Source organism: Notechis scutatus, chromosome 12 (assembly GCF_049901735.1).
Source record: "Notechis scutatus isolate UNSWTSFEM ecotype Mainland chromosome 12, rNotScu1.2, whole genome shotgun sequence".
Taxonomy (NCBI): domain Eukaryota; kingdom Metazoa; phylum Chordata; class Lepidosauria; order Squamata; family Elapidae; genus Notechis; species Notechis scutatus.
This window is the reverse complement of record NC_142020.1, coordinates 172,243-193,528: the sequence shown is the minus strand read 5'-3', so window position 1 is coordinate 193,528 and position 21,286 is coordinate 172,243. Positions and strand designations below refer to the sequence as shown.

Sequence of the window (21,286 nt, the reverse complement as noted above, 5' to 3'; positions counted from 1 at the left end):
CCCATTCACGACCCACTCGGAGCCGGCTCCCATCTCCCCAGGGAAGGCCCGTGTCCCTGCAGCGGAGCCGCCTTTCAGGCCTCCTTCTCCCGAGAGCCGCCGGTTCCCTTTCGCAGGAGGAGAACTCGTCAGCCGGGCCCCTCATGCCTTGCGGGAGAGCTGAAGGCGTTCGGGTAAGAGGCGGGGTGTTTCGGGAGCCTTTCCCGATGCCTCCGGGCAGCCGAGAGCGCTTCCTTCGCCGCTCACCAGACGAAGCCGCCCTTCTCCTGCCGGGGAAGCTGCAGCCGAGAGCGGCCAGTGCCTCCCCTCATTTTGCCCCAGAAGAGGCTGCGTCGCGTATCGCGCCCTCCCGGCCTCCCTCGCTCGCTCTCCCACCTTCCAGCTCAGCTAGGGCCTCCAGCTCGTCGGCGAACTGCGCCTCGAACTCGTCTTCGATGCCGTACAGCTCCGGCCCGTTACCCTCCATCGCTCGCCCCTCCCGCTCCGCTCGGCGGCAGGAAAGAGCGGCGCCAGCCGGGACGGCCTTCTTCCGGCCGGAGGGCCAGACGGGCGCGCGCAAACCTGCACTTCCGGCAGAGCCTCCCGCCCATTCTCCCCGCCCCCTGAGGCCCGGAAAGCGCTGATTGGCCCTCGAGGCCGGGGGGGCGGTGCTCGCGGGGCCGCCTTCGCCGAGAGCCGGGACAGGGTAGGTGGGTGGGCCGCTCACTCGCCGGCCGGCGCCTCTCTTGGCGGGGGTGGCTTCGCCTCTTTGCCCCCACTGGCGGCGCTGAGCAGGGGCGGGACGTCGATGGGCAGGAAGGGGGGCGCGCCGCCCTGACTCCCGACTCCGCCCCGAAATTCCCGAGCAGCGGGGTGTGTGTGGGGGGACGGGACTGGCCCCTCAGCCCAAATCGGGGGCCTCGCGGGGAAAGCGCCGAGAAGCCCCAGGAAGTCGCCTAGGAAGTGGCGGGAGGAGCGAAGGAGGCTCGGAGAGCCCCGCGGCGTAGCTGCCGCCAGAAGCGTCCCCGAAGGAGGGCGCGCGAGGCCGCTTCTCTGGCTGGGCGAACGGCGGGAGAGCAGAGCTCCTGTCCATGCGCAGAGTTCTTTCACCCTGCCTTTTTTCCCTCAGAAAGCGGGGAGGGCGGGCTCTCTGCTAGGCTCAGCATTTATTCATGTCTTATTTGTCAAATGTAGGACGTGCCCATCGTCTCCCTTTTCTTGACCCGGCGCTCGCCCTGAATTTGGGACCCCCTATCGAAAATGGCGGGGGGCGTTTTGCGGGACTGGTAAAGGGCGACCACCAGGCGCTGCGCTGCTCCTTTTCAGAGTTTCCTAGTGATAAGATCTGTCAATCATGGAACAAATAGGCTGCCAGGCGAAGTGATCTTTGGCGGTCTTCTAAATCGAGGCCATCTGCACCACCAAGAAGGAGGTTGGGGCTACAGCTCAGAATGACTTGTTTTCAGATAAATACATACAGACTTTCACTGGTAGCGCCTCATTTACACGCCTAAGTTTTAATGCAAGATTTGCATTGGCACAAAGGGAATATCGGGCTCCTAAATGTTATGGTAAAACTGCTAATACTTCACATTTATCTTGTCCCATAATGTGTTTATAACTTTTAAAAGCAAAATCTTGCTTATTTTTTTGCCAGTCTATTCACTGGTCGTAGCCACAATGTGTGTGGGAAATGTGTTAGCTTGCCGTACATTTTAAAAGACTTGAAAATCACTATTCCATTCTAAGTAGAATATAAATCAGGAAAAGTAGTCATGGTATAAAATTTACCTGTAAATAATAAATTATGTCCACACTACTATTCTAAGTAAAATTCAAATATAAAGACTTTATGTCAGGAGAAATTTAAACTTTGGATGTATCCATCCACAGAGTTGAAGTGTTTGGTGAAGGCTTCAACCTCCAGTGTTTTAATCTTGACCCAAGTATCGTCCACATATCAGTGAGAAGGAATTCCTGTGAAGGAATGTAGGGCCTTGGTTTCTACCTCCTTCATATAGATATTGGCCACAATGGGGAAAACACAACTCATGGTGTAGCCATGTTTTTGTCTGTAGAAACCTTCATTGTATTTAGAATACATGGTCAGGCATAGGTCCAGTATGGCACATATGTGGTTTGGGCTGAGTGTAGTTCTGTCACCTAATGTGCTGTTTTGTAGCAGTTGTTTCTTCACTACTGTGACAGCTTCAGTTGGAATACAGGTGAAGAATGAAATCATATCATAAGAAACCATAATCTCATCCAGCTCCAGCTTTAGTTTCCAAAACTTGCTGACAAGGTCTTGAGAATTGTTGATGTGTGATGGGTGGTGTTGCTGACTGGAGCTAGTAAGATGGAGGAGGAGCTAATAAGAGGGTTAGATGTTTCACGGCATGGTAAATAATGGAGTTGATGCTGCTGACAATGGGTGGAGTTCCCTCTTCGTGGATTTGGGGATGTCTATATATACATGGAGCGGCTTCCCCAGCTGGTAGTATTGTGGTTTGTCGGTGGTACTGTCCTTTGGTAGTTGCAGGAAATCAATGGCCTTTTTCTTATAACTTCTGGTAGGATTTCCTCAGTGTCTCATAGGTGGCAATGCCCTTCAGCAAACTGTTCACCTTGGCATTATAGTCGCCGGTGTTCAGGATAACTGCATCTTCCTTTATCAGCCAGCAAGATGGTGAAAGTCCACATTCTGGACAGAGGGGACCACTGGATTGAAAGAGGGGTCAAAGAGGTCATCTATGTTAAAATTGAACATCCTTCTCTCAACAGAGTGGGAGGGATAAGGCATCATCAGAGTCCTTTCAGCAGTTCTATGAAGGTTCCACTACCCATTTGCACTCTGATTCAGGTGATCCTGAAGGCACAAATTAACCCCAAGTGGCCTCAACAACTCTCAGAGAGTGCTAGCAACCAGATGACTGCAAGGAATATAAATCCTTCCGTTTCCCCCACCACCACCACCACCATTCAGTCAGAACTGAAGAAGCTTCTTGGATGAGAAGTAAAATGTCTTCAAGAAAAAAACAAAGTCCAGTTGTTTTTTGAAAAAGTACCCTTGGGGCAACTATGACCTGGATGACTTAAGAATCTCCATAGATATTCTGACCTGATCATTATATTTATAAAGCTTTTTTAAATAAAACATTAAATATCATTTTAGAGATCTGGACTGAAGTGATAAACCAGTAACAAAATAAACTAACAGTTTTCTCTGGTATTTGGCATAAAGGTAATGGTCTTCCATTAAAATTCCCATTGTTGCATAACTTAGCACCATACATCCAAATTCTGCACCCATTTAATCGTACAGTTTTTAATTGTTGGTAGTCCATCACTGAACGTCAGTAGCTATTCATAAAACTTTGGGTTTTTGCTTAGCTGCTACTTAGACTGAATCAAGGGATATGTGCAGAGTGATTTCCCATCCCTATTGGAAAATCCTAAGTTATCTCCAAAAACTTCTGGGAGAGCCAGAAAACCTCTGGGTTAGAGAATACTACAATCCGTTAATGGTGTTCAATGTATTTGTCAAACATTTGAGAAATAAAGTGTAAACAGTTATGAAAGCTCAGAACACCTTTCTTTTTCTCCAAAGGGTTTGCCACTATGGAGCCCGTGAGTATTGACAACCTGTCAATTTTGTATCAAAGTGAGGACTTCATTGTGGTCAACAAGCACTGGGATGTCCGCATCGACAGCAAGATGTGGTATGAAAAGCTGACTCTGCAGAGTCAGCTGAAATACCGATTTCCAGAACTTGCTGATCCAGGCACTTACTATGGCTTCCGGTAAGTGGGTAGGTTTCTCTGAGGGGCAGGGTGGAGGGTCTTGGTGATGGAGACCTCGAGCCCCATCCATTAAGAGAGGGCAACTAGGATATCCGGTTTGTCGGCTTCGCGAGCGGCAGGGATTCGCGAAGCTGCGCGATCCTGCTGCGCTAGCCGTTTTGGGGCTCCGATCTGGACGGGTGCACGAGCTAGGCTGCCCTGCAGGGGCAGCTGAAGGTAGGGGATCCGGAGAGGGGTTTGGGGTGTTGCAGACCCCTCCCGGCCGGCAGAACCCCTTTTCCCAAGACGGTGCAGCGGCGGTCCGTAATGGCCGCCACAAAGAAGCTGGCAGCCGGGTAAGAATGCGCAGGAGGAAGTGGAGAAAGTTTTTCAAAGGAGAAAGTTTTTCTTGGTTCCTAGGACTCTAAGACATATTTAACAAAATTCCTGAAAAGTATGTTTTTCTGAATGATACCTTCTAGAAGAGGAAAAAAGCGGCAGTTTGGTGGTGCTGAAAGGAAAGCTTACCCTCTTTTCCTACGGAATAAATAAGTGGATATTAAGAAACCTATTTCTTTTAGGTGAAAACTGGCTTTAAGCGATGAGTGGGAAGAGAGAGGACTAAAAAAATATATTTGTATGCTAAGACTTTGTTGGAGGAGATGCCTTAAGGATTTGAAGACTAAAATATATTGCAATAAGATTTTAAGAAACTGATTTGGACTTTCTTTTTCTTTGATTGATACTACCCCAGGAGGAGAAAGTGAGAACTCTGCCTTGGTTTGGACTGATTGATAACTTTGGGACTGTTTTATTTTTTCTTTGGAATATTCTGGTTGTTGTAAGAAGAAAGAAGGGGAAAAGAAAAGATTTATAATGGTTCTTTCTATTGAGGAACTGAGAAAAGATTATGAACAAGCAAAAAAAAATGGTAAATCTGGTTTGAAAGAAGCCTTCCTTTTTTTAGAAATGGCGCTTATCAACAAACATTACAACAGATGAAGACAGCAGAAGAAGAAGAAGGAGAGGAAGCCATTTTTATTAAATTTCAGAACTCGACCAAGAAAGAAGGAAGAGTGAAAGGAAGAGAAATAAAGGACAAGATTTAAAAAAACACTTAAGAAAGGGAAAAATAAGGTGCAAAATCAATATAATGATAGTAAACAAAAGGGAAAAGGAACACGACAGAGAAGGGAAGCCAGTAAGGCAGAGGCTAGAAGAAGGGGGGGTAGAAAGGTTTGTTGGGAGAAGAAAGAAAGGGAAAAGGTGGAGAAAAGCTACAAAGTTTTGAAATTAAATGGGAAAAAAGGAATCTTTTTTAGGGATAAAGGATAAAGTATAATTTCTTCAAAAAGATTTTGCAAGGTACATAAGATGATATTGTAGTATGGTATTAGAAATAGAAAACTTAAATGGTTTAAGAGTTGATAAGAGATTAAAATGTTGAAATGTTTAATAATGATTGGTTTTAAAATTTAATAATATGATGGGAGGTTTAGAATATTGAGTTTTAATTAAAGAGTTTAATAAGATTATGGTATTGATGTTATTATAAAATTTCTATTATAGTATTTGTTTTTAATATTTAGATTTATTGTTTAACTATTATTTATTTAATTACTTAATTATTTATTTAATTACTTAATTATTAAGTAATTATTTAATTACTCTGGATGTACTATTTAGATAGAATGTACCAAGCAAAATCGGATTGGGTATTGGGCGTTATTTTAAAGGTTAATTTGATTAATTTAGGGGGGAGATAGAAAGGCATCATACTCTGATTAGTGATTTCAGGAGAAACTTCTTTTTTTTTTATAAGGAATGAGACAAAGGGACAATAAAGAATGGACAAAAGATACAAATATAATGACTCAAATTAAGATGATTAATTAAGATAGAATTAAGAAGAGTGAAATACGTGGAGAAGTTAATATAGAAAGCTTAGAATGGTAAATAAAATAAGTAATGATATGTAAGATGAGCATGAATATAATTGAAGTCCATGAAGAGAGAGATACCTGGGTCCAAGTTACTTTCCAAAAAGATTTTTTTTATGTTTTATGTGTTGTGTGTATATGTTTTTTTTTGGGGAGAATTAATAAAACCTTGCAGAAATATAGAATGAGAATAATGGTAACTAAGTCAGAAAGAAATAGATGAAATAATAATAATGAAATTGAATAAAAGTAAAGAGAAGTAAAGAGAAATTGGACAAGAGGTTTTTGTATGTTTATATGGAAATGGTTTAAAACAGAATTATAGTTTATCTGACTTGTTAAATTTATAATGGAAAAAGGTTTAAACATGTAATGGATAATGATGATTTGTGTGTTTTGAAAATTAATAAAACTTGTGTTTTTTTTTAAAAAAAAAAAAAGAGAGAGAGGGCAACTAGAATGCTGCTTGTTTCAAAGTCTGTTCCATCTGGGAATGTTGCTTTTACTTCCTTGCCCATTGAAGCTTTTCCTACATGGAGCAATCCTTGGAGTTCAGCACAATCAGGGCCTTCTCTTAGCTACTCAAAGTTCCTGCTGAGAGTTGGACTGCTGGCTTTTCAAATCATGTACAATTCCTTTTAGAGCAATGCTTCTGTTGTTGCTAGTTTGCCCCTTTATATTTTTCTGAAGTTGCTAGTTTTGCCTTCTCCTGATTTGTTTTGATTGTGTTTTATTTTTTTACCATACCTTCATAAGTTGTTATTTGCTTCTGAAGGGGAGTGGGCAGCAATAGGGTGCTACTATCAAAAAGCAACAGCTGTGATACCAAGTGGTCTAGTCCTTCAAATGCTGTCAACTAGAAACTTTTAGGCCTCAGCATAAGAGTAAAGGTCTACAAATATTTTAATTGGGTTTACATATTAACATATCTTGGGTATTTCCCCCCCCCCTAGGTTTTGCCACCAGCTGGATTTCTCCACCAGTGGGGCACTTTGTGTGGCACTGAACAGAGAGGCGGCTGGCAGTGTGTACAAGTGTTTCAAAAATCGGACAGTCACCAAGGCCTACCTTGCATTGGTAAACTCCCCTGTTCTTTCCACTATGTTGACAGTCAGACTGCAGTGATTCCTAGACTGTAGAAATGGAAATGAAAATCTTTCTGAATGTTTAAATTTTGAATGAGGAGGATAGACTTCGCTGAGCAGTGGTGTGTTCGGGTGATAAGAAAAGAATTGTCATATAACAAGAGAGGTCCTTATGTAAAGGAGGCTGCTCCTTTGTGGTGGAATGGGACAATTGATCATGGTGGCATTGCCATGGCCACTTCACCCCAGGCCCTCCATCGCAGCCAACCTATTGCAGGTGTTCATTCTCTCCTGCCCTCCCAGGTTGGGAGGGGCAGCACTGTATTGTTAATTCTCTTCCATCCTCCTCAGTGGCTGGTTTTAGTCAGTGTTGATTGTGGAGTGCTGCAGAGTTTGATACTGTCTCCACTCCTGTTTAACATCTATAGGACATTAGATGAGGTCATCCATAATCTTCGGTTTTAATGCCCAGCCAGCTATATATCTCTGTTCCTAGTGAAGTAAGCAATGCTGCCAACATCCTGTCAGAGTCTGGAGATCATAGGGGCTTGGAGGGGAACAGCAGGCTTTGGCTCAGTCCTGGCAACACTGAGTAGCTTTGGGTTCTGAGTAGGGTTGTAGTTCCCCAGACAGATCTGGTGGGCAGTCTGGGTATCCTTCTGGACTCCTGACTCCTGCCCGAAATAAAGGTGGCAGTTGTAGCTAGGAGAGCTTTCGATTGTGTGCCACTTGAGGATTCTTTTCATGGATCTTTTTTTATTAATCTGTCAGCATTTACTTTCCAACTTTTTACCCAGGTTGCTTCTGAAATGGGTATCTTTTCCAATGTATGAAATACTCTAATTGACCTCCATATATTCTAGAATCTAAGAATAGTTTAACCTCATAGTGTTCATGGCCCACAATTACGGAAAGTTTTGGTGGGGCCCAATCTACTGGCCTAATAGAGGAACTGACAGCTGGCTTTAACAAGCTGCTGTGAAAAACCGGATGCACTTTCCTTAACAGATGGGGAAGTTTAAGTTGCATGGTGACAGGGTTAATTATCTTAACAATTTCAAAGGGACATAAAAATTTCATCCCCAACTTCCTGGAAGCCCATTGTAATTTCAAGTATTTGGTGGACAAGTAAACTTTATCCCCCACCCTAAATTGTGGTTGCTGAGAGCAGTGTTTGTCAGCTTGTGCTTTACAGATTTTCATGGCTTCTGCTAAAGCTCGCTTAGTGTTTTCCCATGATTTTTTCAAAGAACCCATCTATTCTTTTGCAGAAAGTCTAAAGAAGTTAAGAAAAAAGATACAAAAACTAGAATAAAATATGGCTACACATAGGTCATCTTCAGGGTCGACATAGGGTTAGGGTTGGGCAAACCTACACCTTTTTCGTATCTAGTGAGCGTGGGATATTTCAGAGCTGGTTGGACTTTACTGTAACCAACACCTTTAGTAAAAGAACCCTTTGCTTTAACCAAATGGAGTCAAGGGTCTTTCTTTCCTAAGGGATTGGATTGGGGCAGGTCTGACAGTGGTTGTTTAGTGAGTTGTCCTGTGATTTTACAACTTTCTTTTGCTGTGGCTATTAAGGGCTTTGTCCATTGATTTAGTTTGTCAGAAGCCAACTGGGAAGGTTGCAAATAGGGATTACATGATCCAGGGACACTGCAACCATTGTTTAGTTGCCAAGGGATCATATGACGACAGGATGCTGCATTCCTTGTAAGTGCATTGACCGGTCATAAATTATTAATTTCAGCACCGTTGTAACTGAATGTATCATCGTAAGTTGAGGACTATCTGTATATAAATCAAACGAATGGATGGATGAATAAAATTCAGATTCTCTAGTTCTGTAGATATGTACATGCCCTATTAATTTCTTATTCCTCAGATAGGATTTTTGTATTTTGTATTACTGTGTATTGTTTCTTAACAGCAGCGATAACATATCACTGTGTGTGTGTGTGTGTTAATTATGAAGGTGGAATAGGAGTGGGAGAACCATCTCTGAATTCTGAGCTACTTCCGCCCACCTAGCGCAACCTACAATACCTGGTGGTTGTTGAGGGGAAAAATGAGAGAATAATGTATGTTGCCTTGCATTCTTGGAGGAAAAGCAAGATATAAATCTAACGAACCAACCAATATGACATTGCAAGTCACTGCTCTGAAGTGTCTTCTGTTTGGATAGGTGAGAGGCCACATCCAGGAGGCAAAGAAGATGATCTGCTTTGCTATAGGGAAGAATACGACTGAAGGGCTGACTCACATGATGTGCATCGAAGGGACCGATGGTAGGCTGCTGCTATGACTGTGATGTCCCTTTGCTTTATTGCATGCCAAAGAATCAGGGATTCCAGCCAAACAGTTATGCCCTTGGGATAACTAGGTCTACTAATAGACTCAACCCCTGTATGCTTCATTGCTTTGTAGCTGCTTTGGCTGCTGAAAGTTCACAGTCCAATCCTCTAGGCAGACCTGGAAGAGATACCCTCTGAAACTCTGAAATACTTCTGCAGGAAATACAGTCTAGTTCAGATGACTTTGTAGCTTGATTCAGGTGCTGGCAGCTTCCTGCCTTTCAAGCAGTCATCTGCCTTTATGATTTCTTTCCTTGTATTCCTTTGTGCTTTTATCTGCTTTGTACCTAACTTAAGGACAGTGTCTGTGCATCAAACACTAGTTTGTGAGCCAGGTTTAAGACAGCTTGGTTTTCAGCCAATCCTTAATGATGGTTCATGTATTCAGAGAATGTTTTAAAACAAACACTTCCACCCACCTAGAAGAAGTTTGTCTTCTTATGAGGACTACACATGACTGCCTTAATTTGTTGGTTGGTTGAATACATAATCCTAGAAAAATGCTCTCCTTCTCTTCCTAGAAGACAGACTTTATATCAGCTTGTGTGCATCATAGAATTCAAGACAGTAGTAATGAAATGTACTTGCTGGACAATATGCTGAAATTTTTGAAACTGCTGAATTACTGTTATCGCTTCTTAATAAAAACAATGTCTAATTCTTAACAGGTTGCAAAAGCCCGAAACCTTGTCGGTCAGAACTTATAGTCCTTGAATATGGGTTGTACAGTGGAGAGCCAGCAACAAAAGTGCTTTTACAGCCTCTCACAGGTACAGAGATCTCTCCTCCAGAATTAGCACAAAATTCCTCTTCTGCCATGCAGAAGAGATGTCACGCCACACCCTTCCTTGTTTGTTTATGGTTCTGTAGGCTTGGTTGGAACATGGACAAATAATGCTAAAACCATTTATTTATTTAAGTTATATGCCATTCATCTCCCTATTACTTTTAGAAAGTAAGCTTCGAAATTACATGTATCTGTGGTAAATTTAAATGTTAATTGCTCCACATATAATTATTTCAAATGAATGGATGAAGAATTCTGCTATGTTACAAATGTTGTTATCTTATGTAATGGACAGCTTAGAGTTACCTAAATTCTTGACATTTTGGAAAGTGAGTATTAATTATTGAATGCATTTTAAGAAGTCCTTCCAGATGTGAAGTAGTAGAAAGATACAATCCATGAAATAAAACAAGATCCTTTAGTAGATAGTTGGCCTGTGGTTAGCTGAGAGACTGCTTGTCTTCAATGGCTTTTGCCTGCCCAGCATGTTCCATTAGAGGGGGTTCCAGCTCTAAGTCTCCTCCATTGAACACAGTCATCTTGGGGGACCTAGGAAACATGCCCTCTCTGTTGCAACCCCCATCCTCTGAATTTCATGGCACCCTCCTTCCTAGGGTTTTAGAAAGTTTGAAAACCTGGCTTTGACCCCAGGCCTGAACTTGATGCTTATTGATTTATTCTTTTGTTGATTTTGTTTATGTTGGATAATTTTAATCACGGGCATCTGATTTTATATTTTTAGCATTTATGTTTTTATTCTAGTATTGTACACTCTCCAGTGTCCACTAGAATTGGCTATCAATAAATTCAAATAAATAAAAGGAACAATGGTCCTAATAACACATACATATTAGTCAAGCCTCTGTTGGTCAGAATGACAGCATGTGCACACTGAATAAGTAAAAATATCTTTATCTGCTTGCTTTTTTCCCAGGACATGGTAGTATAAAAGTTAGAGTTAGGCCAGTTTTCTAGTCTTGATTATACAGACCTATCTGCACATTCCAGGAGAAAAAAATACAGACTTTTGTCTTGGACTGAGACTTGTGATTTCTTAGCTTAGTGGTTTTCCAAAAACTGGTTATATTTTTGCAGAGGCTAAAGCTCAAGAGATGGAGCAATGGATTTGTCTGCAGAAGGGGGCAAGTTTGTTCCTTATCATTTCCAAATTGTGCTAGGAAAGATTTCTGTCAGACATTCTAGCAAGCTGACAGACTGGTGAACTCTAAAAATCTAACCCAAGACATGAGTCTAGCATCAAACTTGAGTACAAGAGACCGCAGACTCCATCCTGTAGCTGGGTAAAGTGGGGGGAAAGGCTCTATGGAGGTGGCACCTTAGATAGCCAAGGTGCTCTGTAGAGGGTTGGGAGTACAGCTTGAGACTCCAGAAATTGAGACCACCCAGGAATTCCAAAAGTCCTTACCCAATTTCAGTTTTAATGGTTCCTTATTAAAAATAGTTTTAATAGTGAACTAAATACCCCCTTCATTATAAAAAGAAGGAGGGTCTGCAGGGGCGGGGGGGCAAAGTATCAAGATGAAAGTTTTGATTATGTGATGGTGCCTTCCATAAAATCTATTGGATTTTAATGAAACATGCAATGTAAATAAAATTAAACAGAAATGACGTTTCTGTTGTGGCGTTACTTTTGGGGATGTACCGTATTTATCGGCGTATAACACGCACAGGCGTATAACACGCATCTTCATTTTAAGAGGGAAATTTCACCCCCACTCCCACCCCGCGTGCGCGCTTCAATCCACAGTGTCCCATTCTGCCTGCCTGCCTGCCTGCCTTAGTTTCTGGTTGTTTGGGAGCAGCTTCGGCTGAGAATAATAACTATTCGCCTCTTTTACTCAGCCGAAGCTGTTCCGATTCAACCATTAACGAAGGCAGGCAGGCAGGCAGAACGGAGCACTGCGGGCGGGCGGGCGGACGGGGTGGGGGAGAAACGGGCGCGGCGACAGGAAAAGCCCCCCCCCCGCTTCTTTGAAGCAGTTTCTTCCTGTGCTGGTGGAGGAGCGAGAGAGCGACTGAGAGAGCTGACCCAGAGAGAAGGACAGGCTTCGGTTGCTTCCTCCCTCCCCTTCTTTCATTTGTGTCCTTGATCCCCGATCCCAGCAGCATTCACCGAAGGCTTCTTAACATTATATCGGCGTATAACACGCATACATCATTTGCCCCCTATTTTCAGGGGGAAAAAAGTGCGTGTTATACGCCGATAAATACGGTATTTGTCATACCACCGAACTGCCCCATGCTGGGAGAAAGTTGTTTTACCATTAGTGGCTTCTAGTATCATCCAGACATTGCGTCATAATAACAGTAAGGAGGAGAGCTCTATATCATCCCAACAATGACTGAACAATTCCAGAAGACAGGGTTAAGTCACAGGTTGATAAATGGCCATAGAGAACTTCCTGTACTTATAACAAACATGCATGCTGTTGCACAAGGTCATCAGTAGAGTATTGGAAACAATCTTGCACAAACAGCTGAAGTTTCCCTGTTTAGAAACATGTTTTCCTTGTACGTCTTCTTTCTTAGGAAGAACCCATCAGCTCCGAGTCCATTGCAGTGCCATCGGGCACCCAATTGTTGGGGACTTTACCTATAGCTTTAAGAAGGACAGTGCTCCATATCGGATGATGCTTCATGCGTATTATTTGTGCATTCCAACCAGCAAGGAGCTTATCGAAGTGAGTGCTCCAGACCCCTTTGTTCCCTCCTTCGACAGCAGTTGGGTCCCTCAGCATCTTATACACCGCTTGGATGAGCTGATCCAGGAGTTGAAAGACAAGGGCATTTGGGCAGGGGAGGAAGAAAAGCAGGAAGATCCATCTGCTGTCCTAAGTTGTGAGGTCACACCTGAAATGAAGACCCAAGAAATGGAGGAACAGCAAACCCACTGCAAGCAGTGGTTGTCTGAATGGGCGCCGGAATGAAATGGTTACTCCTTTGCAAGTGAAATGGAAGCCATCTCTCTTTACCCTGGGGCTTGTGAACAGCCTCGATCCCTGGACAAAGAAGGGCACATTTCTGCTTTAGTTGCAAAATTCCCCAGGAATGAGGAGCACTGCAGCCCCAGATTGTAACTCTAAAAGTTATGTGTCTGCATTGCAATATTTTAGTTTTCTTGGCTCAGCAGTCAGGAGAGAGGACAGGCAGGCAGGATTGGTGACTTTATTGGGTGTACAAAGGGACTGAATTGATGTGTAGGTAGTCCTTATCAAAATTGGTCACAATTGAGGCCAACATTTCTGTTGCTAAGCAAGATACTTATTAAGTGGATTTTGCTTCATGTTATGACCTTTCCTGCCACAGTTGTTAAGCGAATCACTGCAGTTGTTAAGTTAGTAATGGTTATTAGGTAAACCTTGGCTTTCCCATTGACTTTGCTTGGCAGAAGGTCATCACGTGACCCCTGGGTCACTGCAACACATAAATACATGCCAGTTGCCAAGCACTCAAATTTTGATCATGTGATTGATTGCAGGAATGTGGGAATGATTTCAAAAAGAAAAGACAGAAAATGGAGTTTGATGGCTTGGTTAGGTTAAATTCAAAAAACTACTGAATGCTTTATTGCTGTGCGGGAGATACTGGGTATTGATGGAGGGCTAAGAAAACCTCTGTCTAGAATAGAACAGAATTCTTTATTGTCCAAGTGTGATTGGACACACAAAGAATTTGTCTCCGGTGCAGAAGCTCTCAGTGTACATATGTACAACAACAAAGTGATAGATCATAGATCATAAATCATAGTTACAATTATTAATCATAAGATACAGACAACAAGTGATAAATCATAAGATTCCAATAGGAGAAGATAGTAGGAAAGATGAGAAGATGAGAAAAGGTGAGAAATGAGAAAATGAAAAAGATGATAGTAGCAATAGAGGCTACTACATGAGTAAATTTCTGAGGCCTAAGACAGTGCTGTGGGAATTAAGTGTTCAGCAGAATGATGGCATGGGGGGAAACACTCTTTATTTGAGTCTAGGTTTTTTGCATGGAATGCCCTATAGCGGCATTCTGAGGGGAGGAGTTGAAACAGATTATGTCCAGGTTGTGAGGGGTCTAGATATTTTCTCAGCCCTCTTTCTGGTCCGTGCAGTAAACAGGTCCTCAGTGGAAGGCAGGCTGGTTGTGGTTGTTTTTTCCTGCAGTTCTAACTATCCACTGACGTCTGTACCTGTCCTGTGGAAGCTGTGTCAAACGAGACAGTTACAGAGGTACAAATGACAGACTGAATAATTCCTCTGCAGAACTAGATCAGCAGATCCTGATAATCCTGCCCCCTTTTTATGTATGTGATATCTATGGAGTATGTTAAAAAAGGAGCAAGGCTTTGTATAGTTAGTTGCAGCTGCCAAATTCTAAATACAAACACCCTGCAGACACCCCTGAAGGATATTTTGATGGCCTTTTGATAGGTGTATGTGCAAAGCTGCCTGCCTGCCTTCCACTTTTTTTGCCCTCAAAACACAAGTTTTGACTTTTAAACGATTTGCTTACCAATTTAAATCAAACTCATGGTTTTAACTTATAGGGCTGTTTGAGAGAAAACCATCCTATATTCTATCAATGGCATTTTAAGGTCTGTTCCAGAATATTGTAGTAAATAATATATTTTTAGGATGTCTGAATTAGTCTCAGAGTATTTTTTTTTAAAAATGTTTGTGGTGCATTTTCTAAATGCATAAAATTCAAATGGATTTAAGTTAATTGCATATCAAACAGATGTGACATGATATTCCCCCACCTTCCATTTTGTTAGGCTTATGATTTTTTGATCCTGATTGTTGCCTGATGGAGAAATGACTTTTATTTTTTGATCCTGATTGTCTGATGGAGAATTGACTTTTATTTATTTTTATGAATGACAGGGCTGCATCCCAGTTTCCCTTAAGCAAAGGAGAAAATGCTTACTTCTTGTGAGAGGTTTTGAAAATGTGCCTTTTGATTGATTCCAGGGATTGTATGAAGGGCTTCTACATAGAATGCAGGTTTTATCTCCTTGGTTTTACACTTATCTTTCCTGCCCACGGCATACCGTTGATCTTGTGAAACTGCTTAAATCTTTGGCAATATTTCAAAACTTTAGTAACCAAGTGTAATGTATGTTATTTATATTCAAAGTTTAAGTAGAATTTTGTACAAATCACACCAGGTATAGATTATTCTGTGCATAACTCCTCCCCTCAGCTTTCCCAGTGTTCTAATTTCAGTCTTTGAAATTGGTGCATTAAACAGCTCTTTTCACTAGAGGATGCTCACACTGCAAATTGTCTTGTTTGTGGCTGCAGGCCTTAAATCCACACGGTTGGCAGTAAACCACGGTTAAGTAATATGCATTTTTTAAAAGTGGGTGTAGAATTTTGAAGATACGGCTTGCACAAAATGGCAAGATAGGTAAGTGAAATTCTAATCCTGACCCTCACTCTTGTGCCTGACTGTCTTTGTGGCACACATACTGAAGGAAATCAGTATGGAATCTGAATCAGAGAAGAACAGACCTCACATTAAAAGATGTGTTTCAGTCTTTAAGCTGTGAAATCACATGACATAAAATCACTCATTTTCAGGCTTTATCCAATTGACTGGAGTCTGTGTGTAATAATAATGCATATTATCTTAAAAGACTGCTTAGAAACCTTTTTAAAAAAATCAAACAGTTAAGCTCGTTGCCTTTAATTGTTTAATTGATTTTTTTTTAAAAAGGTTACATGCAGTCTTTCCTATATCCTATATCCAGTCTTTCCTATATCCTATAGCCTGACAAGACAATTCACATTGCAATAAATGAAAGCAGTTTCATTTTTTTATTTCTATTTTTATTATTTCATTTATTAAATTTCAGTGCTGCCCATTTTGCTGTCCAAAGCAACTGTTTATAAACTTTTTAAATTTTAAACTGCAATTAATAAAAATACAACAAAAATACATTGAGCCAATTAAAAATTGGCTCATTCATCAAGCAAATTAAATCAACTACTTTTATGCAAGCTTTGATGTATTTAAGCGTGCTACGTTTCTTTGTTAACTTCTAACCAAAGTTCTCTAAGTGGCTTGTAAAATATACTACAAAGTAAAAATGTAAAACCAAATAGCATGTAAAACTGGCAGTAGTACAAATTACTAAGATGTATGGATTTATTTATTTGTTCATTTACAATATTTAATATTTGTAATTTACTGTCCATTATTGCATTTTTTCTTCCTTCCCTTGAGGAAAGCTCTAATACATTAATTCAGTTCTTATACTAACAGATTCATAGGGTAGGTGGTGTGGTGGCCCAAGGTCTTCAAAATAACTGAATAGATGAAACTATTTTACTGGACATCAGGGCAGAAATTCCTGGAAGCATCTTCTGAAATGTGGTGTGTTTGTGTTAGAAAAGTCCATGTGTGAATAGATCCAAGCCATATCTTTGGATTGTTTGAAATATATCTCATCTGCCATCATCAGGCAGTTTCTCGTAGGTTTTGATCTGGCTGTTTATTTCCTCCCCGTAGAGGTTTGATATTTGTTTTCTTAAGTTTTCGCGGGTACTTACATGTATGGCATTCAGCTTTGTTCGGGTATTTTCCCACGTCATTGTAGTTGTGCTTTTAAAGTTGTAGCAACGTTTCAGCAGAATCTCATCTGCCATCATCAGGCAGTTTCTCGTAGGTTTTGATCTGGCTGTTTATTTCCTCCCCGTAGAGGTTTGATATTTGTTTTCTTAAGTTTTCGCGGGTACTTAAACAGCCAGATCAAAACCTACGAGAAACTGCCTGATGATGGCAGATGAGATTCTGCCGAAACGTTGCTACAACTTTAAAAGCACAACTACAATGACGTGGAAAATACCCGAACAAAGCTGAATGCCATACATGTAAGTACCAGCAAACTTAAGAAAACACACACACACACACACACACACATATGTGTGTGTGTGTGTGTGTGTGTATGTATGTATGTATGTATGTATGTATGTATATATATTTATCCAAGTTAAAACAAGTTGCAGCTTTCTTGCATAAGAGCAAAGCAGATTTATTAGTTCTTAGATCAGCATATAGTCTAACAGGTAACAAGATTCTCGAAAACAGGAAAGGATTTGAATATTTCAATACAGTGGCAGTTGTCCTGGAAAACTACTCTAAAGGAAAATTGAAACCCACCACCACCAAAAGATGATTTTTTTTTACTTCACTTGATTTAAACTTTATACAAGAAAGGCCTAATGATTGTCTACCTACCCAGTTCTAGACTTATAGATAATCTAATTAATAGATTACAAATAGGCTCCATGTTTTTTGTTCTATAGGTATTCCACTGTATTATTAATAAATCATTTGTTTTCCTCATAGAGAGCCTGAGAATTTTTTTAAACTTCACACATTTAAATCTTGCCATTTTTTAAAGAATAACTCCTGTGGTTTTAATATATGAAGCTTCTGTTGCAAAAAGGTATTACAAAAATATTTCTCTTAATCTGTCTCCTGAAATGAAGCAAGGAGCAATTATTTTACCCATAAGTGAACTGTCAGGAACAGTATATCAGGACTAGAGATTTAAACAGGGAGTTTATAAAATAACATTAAAATAACTCATAACAAAAGGGAAAATCTATTTTTTTTCTCCCCAGGAAATAAGGAAAACAGTAGCTGTTATGAGGCGCTCTCACATTTTGCAGGTGGACCATAGGATCCTCTGAATGTAAAAGTGAAAAAACAATGGGCGTCTGCAAGCGTGTTTGTGCACAGTGTCATGATGCCTGTACAAAAGGGGTAGAGTAGAGCTGGCCTCACACCACTCTGCCTTTTAACTGAAGTGGGAAGGTCTTCTTGCATGTTCCTTAATAGTTTATCATTTACTTCAGTTTGAATTTTTATTCTTTTTATGACCCTGTAATCTCTTGATTCGGGGTGGAGTCGGATGACTGAATGGAGCCGAGCGTTTACTGACTGGATGCCCTTCCTGATGCCTACATGGAGTTTGCAGCAGATATTTTCTCTTTGCGCCCTGATAGAGAAACATCTCTCGCTGCCTAGGATTGAACTTTCACCCACCTCTAGGTCACCATGCCACTCTTACTTCAGTTTGAAATTATTGTGTGAAACTAATAAGGAACGCCTGATGTAATGCTAGCATGGGAAATTGCTAAGTGTTTTCTTGGCTAAACACTGTGGGATAAGAGATGCTGCTTTTGTGACATTGCTTGCTCCCACCCTCCATCCCCCAGCAATCAGAATGAGTGCTGTTTTCAACCTTTGCACCTTGTAGACCAAGCAGGAAAATAATTAAATAATTATAATAATTCCTGGAACTCAGGAAAAATTTCCTGACAGCAATTAATGGAACAGCTTTGCCTCCTGGAGTTGTGGATGCTCCCTCACTGGAGATGTTCATGGAATGATTGGACAACCATTTGACCTGGATGCCTTAGGCAGGGGCTGGAGTAGAAGACCTCTGAGGTTCCTTTCAGCCCCATGATCCTCCCCTCCCCTCCTGCTCTCTGAACTTTTTGATAAACTTTTGTTTGGAATTGACCAGAAATATAAATCTAATTCCTTAATGGGATGTTTTATGAATTGTAAGATGAAAGATCTATTTTGGGATAAAAATTCATGATGGCTTGTGAATTTAGCTGTGTTACATTAGTTCCCACTGCATATTATCACCCAAAGTTTCTAAATTTGCACTATTAACTGGGATTATGAAATAATTTCTTTGTATATTTGAAAACATGATGTAAGGTGATGTTTTGTGCGTTTATGACTTTTATAAGATTTTGGAATATTTATTGTTTCAGATTTATTAAAATAAATATTGATATGTACTTAGAGTCACTGCCTGATTAGTCTTGGCCAAGTGGAACCCTGTTTAACTGGTACTAGAAATAATAGGTGTTATGGGTTTGTTCAGTAAGGTGAATTTAAAGTACTGTTGATTTCTGGTGACTTAGGTTTATAGCAGAGATTATTTCATTTATATTCTCGAAACCATGATGTCATCAAGTATGTCATTCCCTTCCAATATTTTAAAAAACAAATCATTCAGAATCTCACAAGATGATAAAATCCTGTCGATTTCTGGTGAACTCATCCTTGAGCTTTCAGGCAGTTATGATATTCAAATTAAAATTGATACACCTGAAAAACACCTGAAAAACTCCATGGTGTTGTCATTGGGAACCCATTACTGTAATTTGTCGACTCTCGGCTGCTGATTGGTTTCTGGGTACAATGTAAGGAACTGCTTCTCACCTATAATCCCATTAGGGCTCTGCTCCAGGATCCCCTCCTCCCACCAAGGCCGGGCAGGCCTGTCAGGTCAAACAGAAACTACTCTTGAGCCCACATTTCAGATGGAGACTGCCACAAGAAGGGGCTGTTTTTTCACAGCAGCACTGATGCTGCCAAACAGCCTGCTGGGAGATCAGAGCCTTCTTCAGAAGCTTTCAAAGACAGAGTAGTTCTGAGAGCTTTCCCCCTGGTTTTGTTACACCATTTTTAACTTACATGTTTTACTTTGGGGGTATTGTACTGTTTTTATGAATGTTGTACCATGGGTGTTTTACTTGGTTTTTATGGTCTATTACAGCAAGATAGAAATGTGAGAAATAAATAGACTCTCTACAGGCTTAGTGGAATGTGATGAATCAATCTATTATCTTCCCTGTGTCTTTTGGCAGGTTTGGGCTAAAGTTAGTCGCTAACTTTGCCCCAATCTGGAGATGGAGTAAAAATCTGAGGCGGGAAGCAGAAGACTTTGGCATCTGTAGCCCTCAGCCAAATAAGTCCCACAGGTGTTTAGCGCATTCCAGCACATCAGAAATGTTCTTAACACCTTTACTTCATGTTCTGGCTATTTGCAATGTATGTAGGATCTAAAGATAGATGCCTCTTGCGTCAGTTCCCACCTAGTTAGCTTCATGCAATTTACTACACGTCAGAATCCATATTTGGAATCGGTTTCATTCAATCAATTGTTCATTTTTCCTTTTCTTTTGCTTCCACTATGGAGATATGGTAGTGTAGATGATCAAGTACATAGATTTCTCTACTGCTTTACAGAAAAATTAAAAATAATTGAGGTTGCCTGTAAGTAGCGTTAGTAATCATGTGCAAAGAGAAGCCAGCATGACCCAGAGAATGGTAGGGCATTCTAGGAGGGGCTGTCCAAGAATGAGGACATACTGGCCAGGCTGGAATTCCCTGAAGCCAAGAGAAACCTGGCCAACCTGCTCTGAAACTGTTGAATATCTTTATTATCAGCAAGTAGATGAAAGTCAAGCAAAAAGAATGCAGACGTCAAAGGGTTAGCAAGTTTTAAAATAATGTTACCTGTTTGCAGGTGTAGACAAACAATTGGGACAAGCAGTAAATTGTGCAGTATCTTTGCTAATGCTTTTTCCTCCCCCACAATAAAAACTATAAGAACCACCAACCTTATTAAATTAAGGGAGACTTTTTCTAATTTTCTAATGTAAAGGCACATGCATTCCATCTAATCCTTCTCCTCTAAAATATTACTGCAAATTGTTAGGAACTTAAGAACTTAAGATCCCTGCTTCTCTTGGCCTCTATTTTAACTGGCTTTTGCCAAAATCCCCACAGGATTCTGCTCTTAAGTACCGTAAAGGTTGGCTTCAGAGCAGTTGAATCCCAAGAAACCTTTGAAATTGATGATACCCACAAAGTAATGCCTGATATATTCTTGCTGGGTCTTTGTCTAAATCTCTGGAGGGTTGACTAGTTATCAGTACAAATTGCATTTGGATTGCTTTTTGAACAAAACTTCACAAAATTTACAGTTTTCTTCATAAGGAACTTGACTATATTAACACCACAACTTCAGAAGAGAGGAAAGGTCCATTCAATGCCCCAATGCCCTTTTCATTCCAAAAAGCAGAAGATAATTTTGCAATCCAAAGCTTGCTTTGGTATCCCCAAACTTTATAGCATGTTCACCTCTAATGACTTTGATCATCTGACTAATATACTGTAGGTGTGATAGGAAGACATTTGGAAAGAAATTTCATCATTTCATCTTTTCCTTTTCAAAATGTGAGAAACTCCATGTTCCAAATGGTGGACTTTGGAATCAATGGTAAATAACCATAATTACTACTGATTGGGAGTCGTGCCTTTAAGCGAGAGATGTCTATTTTGACATGGCTTCCACTGATAGGTGGAAATTGCCTGAGTATTTAAAAGAGGGCTTATAGTCATCCTCCAACCATAATTTAATCTTCTGAAGCAACTGTGGAAAGCTGATACCTGTCACGCCTCTTTCTTTCTGACATCTCCTACCTTCAAGGGATAAGATCAGGATCATCCAGCAAAAACTTGTTCTTTAAGG

At 40.9% G+C, this 21,286-nt stretch overlaps 2 protein-coding genes across 7 annotated transcripts in view; one reads left to right on the top strand and one right to left on the bottom strand.

The window, feature by feature from the left end:
* Positions 1–566, bottom strand: part of CHTF18 (chromosome transmission fidelity factor 18) — a 34,206-nt gene extending 33,640 nt beyond the window's left edge. The window contains exon 1 of one of the 2 annotated variants that reach the window (XM_087973050.1): positions 376–566. In XM_087973050.1, the coding sequence (XP_087829176.1) occupies positions 376–466 (91 nt within the window). In that variant the 5' untranslated portion in view covers positions 467–566. The remainder of the gene's footprint in view (positions 1–375) is intronic. The other variant, XM_026683583.2, reaches the window with a different exon arrangement.
* On the top strand, positions 33–21,228 carry RPUSD1 (RNA pseudouridine synthase domain containing 1). 5 transcript variants are annotated; one of them, XM_087973058.1, is made up of 7 exons: positions 606–689; positions 3,587–3,779; positions 6,652–6,775; positions 8,972–9,074; positions 9,809–9,910; positions 12,478–12,629; positions 17,568–21,228. In XM_087973058.1, the coding sequence occupies exons 2-7, from the start codon at positions 3,598–3,600 to the stop codon at positions 17,634–17,636; spliced, it is 732 nt and encodes a 243-aa protein (XP_087829184.1). In that variant the 5' UTR covers positions 606–689; positions 3,587–3,597; the 3' UTR covers positions 17,637–21,228. The 5 variants fall into 5 exon arrangements, with proteins under 5 accessions (XP_026539371.1, XP_087829185.1, XP_087829184.1 ...); XM_026683586.2 differs by lacking the exons at positions 606–689; positions 17,568–21,228 and adding an exon at positions 33–173 and having other exon boundaries at positions 12,478–15,200; XM_087973059.1 differs by lacking the exon at positions 17,568–21,228 and having other exon boundaries at positions 579–689; positions 12,478–15,200.
* Positions 21,229–21,286: the final 58 nt, after the last annotated feature.

Bases quoted from the DNA above. Each gene is read 5' to 3' on its own strand.
- RPUSD1 (XM_026683586.2), top strand. From the start codon at position 3,598: ATGGAGCCCGTGAGTATTGACAACCTGTCAATTTTGTATCAAAGTGAG. The intron at 6,776-8,971 runs GTAAACTCCCCT...CTGTTTGGATAG, and splicing joins CCAAGGCCTACCTTGCATTG to GTGAGAGGCCACATCCAGGA. The intron at 9,911-12,477 runs GTACAGAGATCT...CTTCTTTCTTAG, and splicing joins GCTTTTACAGCCTCTCACAG to GAAGAACCCATCAGCTCCGA.